Source organism: Hoplias malabaricus, chromosome 1 (genome assembly GCF_029633855.1).
Source record: "Hoplias malabaricus isolate fHopMal1 chromosome 1, fHopMal1.hap1, whole genome shotgun sequence".
In the NCBI taxonomy this organism is placed as follows: Eukaryota; Metazoa; Chordata; class Actinopteri; order Characiformes; family Erythrinidae; genus Hoplias; species Hoplias malabaricus.
In genome coordinates this window covers 9,302,906-9,316,700 of record NC_089800.1, presented here as the reverse complement: position 1 = coordinate 9,316,700, position 13,795 = coordinate 9,302,906, and the positions used below count along the sequence as shown (strand labels likewise).

The window sequence follows — 13,795 nt, the reverse complement described above, 5'->3', positions numbered from 1 at the left end:
ATCCCAGAGGATTGTGGGTAATAGCCATCACCAGTGTGTGGTCTGATGTAGACAAGTGAGAAATGTAAAGTGGCCTGTAAAGTAATAATGCCAACATGTGTGATTGTGGTTTATAACAAATGAATATCACACTGCCCCCTGCCCATCACTTGTCCATCACTGCTTAGAAGATGCACATCTTGAAAGCTGTTCAAACACTTAAAAGAATCATGGATTGGACCGTGTTAGACTGACAAAATCCAAAGTGCTGTTTAGGATGTAATATTAATAGGAAACTGAAAAGAAAGGAATACAATATGAGGCCTGGATAAATATTATTTTATTATTAAAGCTTTCATACAAGAGAATCCCAGGCTGGGCACATGACTGACATTTTGAATGACAGTCCCTTTTTTCTCCACTTGAGAGCAAGAGAGTTAAAGAACAGGGTTGCTCTGAAGAAAAGAAGCCCACTCTGAGGCAGGAAGTTGCTGTCCAGCACCAGATCGATTACATCTGAAGAGAAGAGTCCTCAGAGAAAAGCTTGTGAGGAAATAGCTCAGAAACACTGGGAATTAAGAAGCTGTGTTAAAGTGCTTCGTACCCTTCAGAGAAATGTGCCCTAAGATCAGAACCGAAAGCCCTGCTGAATACTTCGGATGGCTGAGAAGAGATCAAGAGGTAAGCAGGGCTAGCGAATAATGCTATTGAGGTTATAATTGTGATAAATGTATACTTTTCCAGTTGTGAGCTATGCTCTTTAATCTAAAGCGTTTGTTTGGAGTTATGATTTTGTAAGTATAAACAATTTTAAAAAGGTTATACACACTCACACAATGTATTTACAAAAACAGTTTTACTGTAGAATTGGAAGCCAGTTTCTAATTCATTTATAGTCAAGTTACAACTTATTTTAGTAAGCTATAAAGATGAGAACATTTCCCATAATTATTACTTACTGTCTAATAACAAAGAGAGTCTGTTCTTTTTCGATTATCTCAGTTTGGTTTTCAATTAACACATTGCTATGCCATCCTAAGTTATTAATATGAGATAATAAGTCATAATTATTTAATGCTAACTCATTATTATGAGATACCAACTCTAACTATGAGATGTAAAACCATTTTTATGCGATACTAAGCTCTATCTATCAGATGCCAAATCATTGTTATGAGATACTAAGCTTTATGAGATGCTTATAAGTCATGATAAGTTGTGAGGCTATAAAAAAGGGTTGAGGTGGGTGGAATTGATGGATTTACAGGTCTGGCTACATTTAGTGTGAAACAGAACTAAGTAAATGTAGGTTTTCATAAGTTTGAGGGCTCTATGGTCACTTTTCCCCATGCTGTAGGTCTTTGGCCTCTTTATGAGGAGAGCTGAGACCAATTGGAAAAATCTCAGGGTCAAACAAAGAGTTAACAAATGGCTAATTAACAAATATTTATAATTTATAACATATATTACTAAATATTTTTTTAAAGACTTTCCAAAACTATGAAAGGGACCCTATTAGGGACTTTTAATTTGTAAGAGCATATTTATTAATGTGCGTATCAACAAGCTCTCAGTCTTAAATTATATATATATATATATGTATATTGTAGCCGTACAGCTTACAGCTTTGAAGAACAAACTAATTTGCTGTACAGTTTCAGCTAGAAACTTAAATTCAAGCTGGACGTAGCTCTGCTACACAATCCAGACCACATTTTCTGTTGGTCAGTGGAAGAAAACCGCCCATTAATTTACCTCCACAACTGGACAATCACTCCAGTTCATATTCCAAAGTGAGCAGTGGGCAGTGGTCTTTCAGGACCAAGCATTATCACATAACAAGATTACACATCAGCAGACAATTATCATTAACAAGGGTACCCCCTCTCTCCAATCTACCTTGAAATAAACTACGTTGGAAAGGTTTGAGGTCACCAGCTCAGCCAACATATCCTCTAAAAAGGAACCTATTAAATAGAGAGTTCAGCTAAATCCATCTAGACCAGAGTGTGCCCATAGTTTTTTTGGCTTGAGGTCTACATTTTCCTGGCGACAGGTCATTATGATCTACCTGTAAAAACTATTTGAAGGGGGATTATGAAATGGTTTCTTTCATTTCATTGGACCACTTTTCAAGCAGGCCCCAGTAATCGTCAGTGAGGGTAGATGGATATTTGGCCTTAAATATGTTCCTGTGGGAAAGTTGTCAAATTATGAAAAAGAGGTGCAATCATCCAAAGTGCACAGGGTGATCAACTGATTGATCACAATTGATGCATTGGGCACCCCCACTCTAGACCAAAGCTACCTTTTTTTCCACTGAATGGTAGCTTTTCTACTTGTTTTCACTACGCAGATTGGTTACCTGGTCCTGGAAATGTGTACTCATTAATTACCAACTCGCTCATGGTTCCAAGTGAGCTGAGTAGGGGCTAAACAGGAATGTGTAAAACTTACAAAGTGCTGATGGAGTGAATCATCACTCTATGCAACACAAGCAGACATCCAGCGCAAACTCTCCATCTGTATAATCTCAAAGTTACAGTAGTGAACACGTTACTTTCTTCTAAGTCACAAGTTATACCGTGGTCTTTTGAAGAATTCTACTGATCTATCTAAACTGATGTTCAGAGCTGTGTTCAGTCATAAACAACATGTGAATACATTAGTAAACAAGGCTTAAAGTTACAGCCACTGTTGTTGTGGATTCCAAAGCCCGCGGTTCCTGTTAGACATGGTGTTTTGTGATGTCACTGGTTACATTTTGGGAGGAGGAGGGGGGGGGGGACTACTGTGGTAGTGAAAAACAAACTATCAGGTTCCAAAAAGCGAGTAAAGCTGAGTATAGTTGAGTAGTGTAGGTACCAGGCAGTGGAAAAGCACCATAAGACATCCCACTAAAGATGCCCAGCTACATTTCATCCACTTAAATAAAGTAACAATATTTAACTATGGATTTAGACTATTTTGCCCACCTCTGACCTTGACTGAAAACCTTTTAATTTCACTGAATTCAACATCCTTCATAGAATGAGAGGTTGGCTGCTCTTCGTATTTGGTTTTCCAGCATTTCCTGGTCTTTCCCAGCCTTGGCGAATCCGGGTAATTTTCCGATCCAGACACGGAGTGATTAAGAACAGTTTCAGGGACAGAACCAGGAAGGGGACAACCAGGGACAACATGTAGCCAGGGGGCGTCCACCACTTGTAAGCAGAGGGCTTCACAAACTTGTCCCAGCCGTAGAGAATAGCATGAGCTGTGCACAACAGCAGGGTCAGATGGCCTAGTTTAGACTGAGATAGGAGAAAAAACATGGATTAGTTCAGTAAGACATGCTAATAAAAGTGAAGCTGTGAATCTAGCAGCAATAGGGTGTTTTGTGGGGACAGGGTAATGGATAACACAGTATTGGCACACTGGACATCACAGAAGTCTGTTATTTGTGGGACTGGGGCAGAAGTACTAATCAGTTGAAGTGTTAATGTTAGGCTCAAATCATCAACAGTCATGGCTAAGTGTGCCACCTCAGTATCCAATCAGGTTATCTCTTCTCATTCCCTTTAAAAGCTGAAGTACGCTGGTAATTGTTTCTGTTGTAGCACAATACACTGAAATATATTTGAGTTTGCTGCACACTCTTAAAAATAAATATACTACAAAGGGTTCTTTGAGAGATGCCATAGAAGAACCACTTTTGGTTAGAACCATGTTTGTTTAAGAATGGTTTAAGGGTGGTTTAATACCTGTATGCAGCTGAATTCTCTCCAGTTCAGTGAGTTGCTGACAGATGGGAGAGATGTGATTCCCAGCAAAACAAAGAAGGCAAATCCCAGCATTCCCATGGCCAGGTACGAGTCTGAGCGCCAGGCCATGACGTTGTCAAACTCGTAGGTTTTATTCTCTTTAATCTATAAAAAAACAAACAAACAAAACAATTTGATAAGTTAGTTTCAGGAGATTTGCTAGAGTAAGGTCACCTTGCTCAATGCCAAGTGTCAGCCCGAGGGGTGTGACCTCCCCCAGTATTGCTATGGAGCAGAGGAATTGCATTCTCTGGAGTAATGGATCCCCATAGCTGACTGTCATCAAATACTCACTTCAAGTTTCCAACAGCTTCATTCCATTAAAATCCTAGCTATTCTCATGTTTGTCCTTTGTATATTATCATTTTTCAATCACACCTTCATAATTCTACAGCTGCTTCTTTATTATTTCATTAGCAGACTCGCATTTATATTGAATCATGTATTATTCAGCTTTTCTCTGAATTTGGGAATGAATTACAGCTGGAGGTGAAGGCTCACTCGTGTATTTCATCATCTCTGCCACTGGGTCACAGTCTGCAGAGAGTAGATATGAGTAGAAGGACAAGGCAGGGGAGTTGTGACCAAGATTCCTTTGTGATTTATCTTGAGATTGATGAATGCTATCTGTAGTCTTACCTGTAGTGTCAGGTGATAACACCTGGATAACTGACTTCGCCATGCTCACTGTTTACCTCACAAATTTATCAGAACTTTGTTCCCTGTCACAAAATATTTGGAACATGTTGCTGGCACTAAATTCAGAATTGACTTTCTTTTGTTGTTTCTTTTCCCAAAAAAAAAAAACTTTCTGTTTTAACATTTGATTTTTTTACTATCTCCAATTAAAAATAGGGTTTAAAAATTTGCATTTCATTGCATTCTGTTTTATTCACATGTTGCACCCCCCCCCCCCCCCCCCCCTTTGGAAGTCGGGTTTGTATTCGGCTGGGCTTACAATGCTTCAAGGACTCTAAGTTAGTGACTGTTATTTACTAAGCATCTGAAATGGACAAGCAACTAAAGCACTGGTCAAGAAATTATGTTCTTAATATATTCCTTTGTCACCCATTGATACGACTACACACTGTGTTATGAGGCACGTGTCAAATTAGGAATCAAAGCAGAATCAAGAGTTTGTGTGACAGTGCTAAATTTTTCAAAACCAAATGAAATTCTGCCCAATTCATTATCTCCATTAGTGAATAAAAAATGTAAACACACTTTGGAAAAGTTTGTTCATTCATAAAGCTACATTTCACACCTACGTATAGCTTTCATAAGGATTTAATTCATAATTTCTAACGTGGCAGCCCGGTGGAGCAGCAGGTAGTGTCGCAGTCACACAGCTCCAGGGGCCTTAATTTTCTTTCATTTTAAGGTAATTTTTTGTTGAAGAAAAATATAATTGTCATTTTTAATGTACTGTTTGTACACCTAATATTTGTGTGGGTAGCGTAACCAATAGGCAACTAAATAATGAAAAAAGAACAATGACCTTAATCTAAAATTAGTAGGTAAATAAGTAAAAAAAGTAAATATGTAAATAAATAGCCCATGAATCTGTTGTTGCTTATTGCTGTTAGAACTGTTGTCTGTATCACAACTGTGTTGATATCCAGTATAGCACCAAGCTCTCTCTCTTCTGGCTTAAACATACGTCTATATACAGTAGGCCAATGTCACATAGGGGGATGTAAGTGTAGGTGGGTTATGACATATTAAGTATATGTTTTCTATTTCACATAATCCATCATGGACGCTCCCGACCTTGCAACTTTGTTGTGATTAGCTACAACATGTGTCTGACTTCAGCATTCCGTCTCATTAAACACACATGATTTAACTCAACAGCTAATTAGAAAGGCCTTTATTAGTCTAGCTGGGCCAGATGTGATCTCATTATGAGAACATCTGGGGACAAGCATGAGAAATGATAATGGTGTTATAATGGTGTTATAATTATTATTATGATATTCTTAAATTAAGTATTATTAAAATAACTCATTGTTAGGCTGAGAACAAACTTAGTGGGACATTTGTAACTAAACAGAAACCATTCTGATGCTGCAAGAAGGCACAGCTTGTTTGCGTGCATGGCTGAGATGTTCCCTAACCAATGACAAATAAGCACGTCGACAGGTGTTGTATGAAGAGAAAACAGTAGATGCAAGAAAGATAATCAAAAATACAGTAGCAAAGCAATAACACAGTAATAGCACATTAATATCACAGTAATAGCACACCTGAATTACTTTTAGTAAGTATAAACTTGTTAAAAGAAGAATAGCGCTTCACTATCTAGTTTAGTTTCTTTTGAATTTCAGAGATCTATCTACACAATAAAATCACTTACCAGTGTGGCAGTGAAGGTGAATCTACGCTGGAACACGTAGTATCTGATGGGAATGGCGAAGGTGTACAGTACGTGAAGGAATGCAAAGGCTAGAGCCAGCAATCCCATCTGTTTCCTGCACAGCATCCAACGATCCAGCCAATCAGGGAAGCGCTTGTACTTGGTGCCATTGTAGAGCTGTAGGAATGCTGCCATGATGCCTGGCAGATAGCACAAGGACAGCATCACCAAAGAAACCATGGGAAAGGCCTTATTGGCCAGAGAGACCATGATGCGGAAAGAGATGTCCTTCCCCTCTGTGGCACTAGCGTAGATGACGTCCCGGATTAAAACATAGAAGAAGAAAGCAGCGAGAAGTCCGACAGCGATGCGGAAGGGCAGTCGCCACATAGGGAAGAGCTGCAGGGGGATGTCCTCCAGCTCAGACGCTGCTCTAAGGGACCCTCGGTCCAGGGCGTTGAGTCCAAGACTGTGAGCGATGTCCACTACTCCTTGCTTAGCCTCAGCATTGTCACCACAGATAAGCACCTAGAAAGACAAGAGATTTAGGAATAGTAAAATATAGATCATTCCAATGTGTTTGGTAGGTAAGAGGTTTTAAGCAACCTTTTACAAATCCTTAAAAGGGCACAGGGAAGGAAGCAAGGCAATGATTAGCAACTTAGGATTGGTGTATGTTGAAACTAACAGAGCACCTTTATTCACCATCCTTCCAAAACCCTGGATGGTGTATAATGCCCAACCCTTGAAAACCGCCACAGAAGGTCCAACACATAATTCCCACACCCTATAAACACACAGACAACACAAAACCACTTAAATAACCCTCAAAAAAACCCTGAACTAACAAAAGGGAGGCTGTTGCCCCTCCCACTCGGTGCTGCCACAATTTTCAGAATAGTCAGAAATCAGAATTATACAACTCCTGCCCCTGAAACCCCTCAAACAAAGTGCCATTCAAAATGTAAATGCAGCCTTCCTTCTTCTTAAAAAAAATCAAAATTAACATAAAATCTAATAAAAGTATTTTCCCACAAGCCTAGCCTCTGCCTTTTAGCTTTATAGTTTTAGGCTTCTTCCTGAACCTAAAAACGTATACTCCATGTCCAAATCAATAATTAATAAGTATTAATTATTGGTTACAGAAACCCATTGAGGCAAAAAAATAATAATAATAGGTAGCTAGCCTATGCTAGCCTTGGTAAGCTAACATCTTGCTAGCCTTGGTAAAGTAGTCTCTTAAATGAAATTGCTCATTGAGCTTTTCTGATTTAGCAGATAGCAAGCAACTGTAAGATTACACCTTGATTTAATAGTTGCTTAAACGTTTCAATGCTATTACTGTAAAAATAAATATGAACCCATATGAAAACGTGTGCTTTCTGTAGTTAGATGGAGGAATGAACAGTGCAGGAGTGTGGTCTCAATAGCCCTTCAGTGTGTAATGTGCCATGTGCCTGGGATTGAGGAGCATTTTTACAATTTTGGAATCATATCTAATTGTTTCAACTAAGATTATGCGTCAGTATATGTTTTTACTGACTATATGTAAGTGTCTCGTGTTGAGCTTTTATTCCCATTAATTCCTGTTAATTCACATAATCACCTGTTAATTCCCTGTTAATTCCCATGGTAAATTTACCAACTTTGAAAATTCCTGGAATTTTGCAACCCTGCTGCCGCCCATCCTACATGTGTTACAAATTAATATTAATGCCATTTAAAGTGTATAAACCTAATTAATAACTATTTAATACTTCAGAAGTGTAGACTTATTTTAAAGTGGTACCCATACATTTAATAGAGACTTAACCTTAAAACATAAGATCTAGCCGGCAAACCCTAATCCCAACCACTTTCATATCCTTAAATCTTGATTTTAAACCATAAAATTCAGTGTCTCCACAAAGAGCAAAGGTCCCCACAGTGTAAGCTTGAAAACAGATTTGGGTCCTCACAATGTAAGTAATGCACACAATTTTTAAAGCGTTTTGGACACTTCCTTAACCCTAAAACTTAATCATGTCTTCACTTTCAAGTAAATTGATCTGGCCCTCACAAAGAACTCCCCACATCGAGTCTGAAAACAGACTGTAGTAAAACAGTCTGAGAAAACATACTGAGTAAAATCTCTCTCTCTCTCCCTCTCTCTCTCTCTCTCACACACACACACACACACCTAATGCTAACAAAACATGGTCAGTGGCTCACAGAGGGGAGTCATAATTGATTGCTTGGGTTTAGACTCCATGAACTCAGTTCCATCCTGATACCCTAGTCCCCAAATGATGAGTGAGACTTTTCCATTGTATTGGCCTCATTTCCCAGATAATAAGCACACACACACACCACACACATACACACACACACACATGTAACCCTGCCATTGCGAGTGCCTGACTTTGTTGTTCTCCAAGCTCCATGCTGTGCTTTCTGCTTCTTCTCACCATGGTGATGAGATGGTACTTGAAGCATGAAGCCGGGCTTTTTTGACAGCCGAGAACAAAACTCCGTGTCTCTGGAGCTTGCAATACCATTCTGATGTGTTACTCACATACATCCTTGCCTGCCGAAGCTGATTTAACATGTGCAACAGTGTGCCGGATGTTCGGAACGCATCTATAAATACGGCAGGAGACAATGACAGAGGGAAGTCCAGGCATGGTTCATTTTGTTTGGCCTCAGATCATCGGGGGGGAGAAGTTGGAGTCGGGGGGCTACTGCTGGGAGGCATCAAGATTATATTAATTTTTACCCAAGTCTGGAGGTGCTTTTATCACTTTGCACTTGGATCCATGGCTGATTGGGTTTAGACTGGGTTACAGATTGGGCAAGGGACAGTGGTGATTTTATTATACATTAATATTATTACACATATTTAATACACATATTAGAACTACCCCCTCAATCCTCCTCCTTACCTCTATATAAGGTCATAGGAAGGTAGATGATGGCAGGACTAACTTTGTACACTTCTCAATGTCACCACTAGGTATAAAAGGGTCCCTCACGCAAGAATGTCCAATCTTTCGTCAGAAACTGTCCACTAATGAAGGCACAAAACAAATTATGCATGAGCGGATGTGCTAGCATCTCTGTATTAGACTCCAGCAAGGTGCAGCTACAAGGGAGAGATCCCTAACATTAGGATTCGTGGCAGGGATGTCGTTACACCCAATTTATCGGGGCACAGGTCCCAGTAAAAGAGTGCTGTGCCCCACTAAAATATCATAAATCAATATTATCCAGGATTGCTGAGGAGAATTAGAGAACACACCATGCAAATTCAATACACTACAAGCACTACATGTCCCATAATTCCCCCCAACGTCTTTCCAAATGCTTTCAGCCAGCGACATACTTAATAATGTTTGCATGGGATAAAGGATGTTTGGAAGTATCTAAAAGTAAGTCAGCCATTTAACTGACCTACCCCTCAACAGGAGTTGATTTAGCCACTGTGAAAGCAGAAATCTAATTGTATACACACAGCACCCTCTGGAACTGCTGTGGAATTCTGGAACTAATCCTCCAACATCAGCACCAGACCTCAAGAATGCTTTTGTGGTTGAACGCCATCAAATCCTCACAGAAATGTTCCTACATGCAGGCTAATGCAGGATGAAGTGTAGTGTGAGCAGGTGTCGACCTGTGTTCCTACCTGTCTATTGGCGTCCAGCCCTCCAGACTGCAGAGCCCAGGCCGAGATGGTGTTGAAGGCTTTGACCACGACTGCCCCCGGCACCAGCGTGCTGAGGAATTCAGCATTGGCTTGTGGGTACTGCCCCCTCCTCAGGTTGTTACTGATATCCACTAGCACTTTCCCTTCCAGAGCTGGGGCCAGCGCGGTCAGAAAGCCATAATGCTCTCGATGAACCGCCACGAAGATTAGCTTGGCCTTCTGAGCCGCTTCTTGGTGGGTCAGCACCTTGGCGCCTTTGGGCAACAGAGTGGAGTTTGTGGGGTCTCTGGATCCGTAGATGACCTCATACCCTGCCTGAAGCAAGCGGAGGCCCAGAGAGCGTCCAAAGTCCCCGGTACCAAAGATGCACACAACGCCTTGCTTACTCAGGCTGCCTAGCGCCGTCATGGCAACAGAGTCTGACTTCATTTCTATGAAGAAATAGATGTAAAGAGGTTAGAGTGAAAACATTGGTGCAGTATTAATTTAGTGGCTCATTTTGATTTAGTTTTTAACAAATTTCCATCATTTATTTATTGTTAGTTTTAGTTTACCTTTAAATTAAAACTAATTTAATAGTCTAGTTTGAAAGGTTTAATATTTTAGAGGTATTATTCATTCATTCATTCATTATCTGTAAGCGCTTATCCAGTTCAGGGTCGAGGTGGGTCCAGAGCCTACCTGGAATCATTGGGCGCAAGGCAGGAATACACCCTGGACGGGGCGCCAGTCCTTCACAGGGCAATACACACATTCACCCACACACTCACACCTACGGACACTTTTGAGTCACCAATCCACCTACCAACGTGTGTTTTTGGACTGTGGGAGGACCTCACAGTCACCTGGAGCGGGAATCGAACCCACAACCTCCAGGCCCCTGGAGCTGTGTGACTGCAACACTACCTGCTGCGCCACCGTGCCGCCACTTCAAATGAAAGGCACGGACGGGGGTTGAACCCATGATCTTCGGTTTACGAGACCGACGCCTTGCCACTTGGCCACCATGCCTAGTGTTATTATTATTATTACAAAATTTTATAAACAACAGCTTAAAAAATGTTTGCACCCAGATTCATAAAAATAATATGCCAACTGTTCCTCCATATTTTCTTTAGATTATGCATTTGTTATGTTCAAACTGAGAAGACACTGAGTCGAATCCAAGAGTTTAACGAATGAGTCAATGAATCATTGACCAAATTGGAACCTAACCCTGTGTCCGAAATGGCTCCCTATTCACTGTGGCCTATAATATTCATTATATAGTGCACTGTTATAGGGAACTGAATGCAGGAGGATAATGAATGCTTTTGAACACTCCCTCATGTGGGTTTTCACCAAACAACACAATGGATTATGGGTAATCTGATATCTGCTCATGTGCATGAGTTTCACACTACTTTGTGCAGTGAATTTTGGGATTGTTTGAGTGCACTGAAAATTGTCAAATTTGCGGAACCAAATGGCGGAACCCCAAAATAGTGAATAGGGCACAGGTTTCGGACACAGCTTAAGATTCTTGAAGAATCGATTCCTTGGGAGCCACCTCCTCTTCAGTATTCTGCCCAGCCCCTCTCGTTGCCCTGACAACAGTAAACTGAACATTTCCCCATTTATCTCCTTTTGATTTTGTCACAAATCTCAGTCTTTCAGATCTGAATTTATTTTTATTCGTTGATGCTATGTGCCAAACATTTTGTGATCAATCTCAACTTTAAATGATTCTTTTTGTTTAGTTCTTGTTTAGATTTTGTTGTAAAAAATAGGTTGTCTATAGTTTTCATTAATGTAATTAACAATGTATTGCATTATAGGAATGACAAGTAAAATCTAATTAGATTTTTGGTATGATTTTATTAGACATTGTAAATGTGAGTGTGTGTATATCATTGCTGTCCAACTAAAAACATATATCTTCATGTGTGTGTATGCTTAGTTTACTACATCATTTGAACACAGCTGCTGTCCTACACACTTTGTGTAAATCTCATGATGAATGACCACTAGAAACACTCCAAAATTACTCTGAATAACATGTTTTTACATTGACTTCCATTGAAATTTAAGATGTTTTTGATTGGACAGCAAATTTGCAGCAATGTAATGTTCAAGAAGAATTTCCAGATTATCTCATCTTATGTCAACTGTTGTGACATCTAATCTTATGTCATCTGATCTCTCATGGAAGAATGGGGCTGGTTGGTATGTGTTGGTTGGCACAGAGTGCTCTCTTGACCATCGTTGACCCCTGGGTCAAGAGATGTGAACCTGTCACAGGGGTACCATTGGTTTGCTTGTGCTGCTTCAGACACAGACCTATCCACAGACTCTGAAACTTTAGAGGTGGGAACCTCTTAAAAGGGGAACCTCTAGCTTGGAAGAACAGGGTGGCCTTACCCTTAAGCATGGGAATGCCCCCCACTCTGAGAGACCCAAATGTGCCTCACATTGGGAGCCAATGCCCTACTAACAGGGCAAACTCTGTCATATTCCACCTCTGCTGAGCTGATGGATGTCTCTCTGGATTTCAGATTCAGGTTCTGTAAGGTGGGAGGTGTTCCCTCGCTTAAGGGCAAGGCTGCCCTGTTTCTCGTTTGGGCCCTACTGGGTCTATGGTACGTTGGGGACGTTTTTATTTTGTTTTTTATGCAACACTCAAAAATGACTCTTAGAGCAGATATATTTTTGATTTTAGTTAGTTAACCATAACTAGGCGATCGTGTAAGCACTGTTAATGTGAAATGTAAAAATAATGGGATTGTTTAATTGGGGTAATATCTATTTTAATTTTTATTAAAATCTTTCATTAGTTCTATTTATTGCTTCACTCGTTGAAAGTAACTAGAGACAATTTCACACATTCACCCATACACACACACACACACATATATATACTTTTTCCATGTCGACGATATTTCTGTTTAAGTGCCAGAAAAGACATTTTACAACCAATATTTTAAAACCAACTGGTCCTTTAGAGCTATTAGAATCTGTTACTTACTTTCAGATTAGTATCTTCCAAGTGCTCTGTTTCAGAATGGACAGTCCCAATGATCCAAACCGTCCTCTTCAGTGTCTTTGTCCTTAAACTCTTCACCTTAAAAACTCCTGGATTTGGTAATTATTAAGTGAGTACTTTGACATTTCACTGAACCTTTGACTCATACGTATTTATTTCCCTCCCTCTTCAGATTTCACTCTTCTTCTTGTGGTATTTTGAAGTTCCTTAAAATGTCACTTTTCCTCTGCTTTACAGTGATTTCCGTTAGTTGCCACGGTCTGTGCTCCGTTAAGAAGCGGCGGGGATGACTGAAGATTACTCCCCCACTTATGTGTGTGTACATGTGGGCGTTTTGTTTTCACTTCTTCTGGCTGCTCATATTTTAAGGGGTGGGATTAGGGGTGGATCCACAGGGGACGTCCCAGGCCTTGGCATGTGTTCAACATGGGGAAACTCCGGCTCTTCGGAAGGTGTGGGCCTTGTGTATGTGTGTTTGTTTTTGTACATATTTGAGGGCAGAAATATCTGACTTGGAAGCTACATTCTGCAAAACCCCAAGGACAAAAAGCAAGGCTGACCTCCAAAGCACAATGGTCCCAACCTTTGTAAAGGGCTTATTTTATAAAACATACATTATAAGTTTATATCTGACATTGGACACTTCTAGTGGGTGCCTTCACTATACATTAAGCCTAACTCACTGTACACTGATGTGTATTGGTACGTAATGGCTATTCCATTTTATGTAAGTTTATAATATTTGCATTATTACATATAATAACACAAAACATGCTTTATAAACATATTGTTACTAGACTTAATAATGTATACTAGTTAGGAATAACAATTCCTTGCTGCAGGTAGAGTTCTAGTTTAGATTTGTTTGCCTAATTCAAATGGTTATGTTTATTCATATTTAATAAATTGTGAATAAAGTGTTCTGAAGTGTTTGTTGTGTTCAAATCTTAATA

General features: G+C 39.9%; 1 protein-coding gene and 1 non-coding gene across 2 annotated transcripts; both read right to left on the bottom strand.

Moving 5' to 3' along the window:
• Positions 1 to 308: 308 nt before the first annotated feature.
• On the bottom strand, positions 309 to 13,160 carry steap4 (STEAP family member 4). The gene is made up of 5 exons (XM_066676365.1): positions 12,825 to 13,160; positions 9,800 to 10,251; positions 6,139 to 6,666; positions 3,723 to 3,887; positions 309 to 3,272 (listed from the first exon to the last, which is right to left on the bottom strand). The coding sequence occupies exons 2-5, from the start codon at positions 10,247 to 10,249 to the stop codon at positions 3,003 to 3,005; spliced, it is 1,413 nt and encodes a 470-aa protein (XP_066532462.1). The 5' UTR covers positions 10,250 to 10,251; positions 12,825 to 13,160; the 3' UTR covers positions 309 to 3,002.
• Positions 10,760 to 10,831, bottom strand: trnat-cgu (transfer RNA threonine (anticodon CGU)). The gene has a single exon. It is a non-coding gene; the product is annotated as a tRNA-Thr (tRNA).
• Positions 13,161 to 13,795: the final 635 nt, after the last annotated feature.

Coding starts and splice junctions, on each gene's coding strand:
- steap4 (XM_066676365.1), bottom strand. CDS start 10,249: ATGAAGTCAGACTCTGTTGCCATGACGGCGCTAGGCAGCCTGAGTAAG. Junction 3,888..6,138: donor TCACCTTCACTGCCACACTG/GTAAGTGATTTT, acceptor GTTTTTTTATAG/ATTAAAGAGAATAAAACCTA. Junction 3,273..3,722: donor GAGAATTCAGCTGCATACAG/GTATTAAACCAC, acceptor CTCCTATCTCAG/TCTAAACTAGGCCATCTGAC.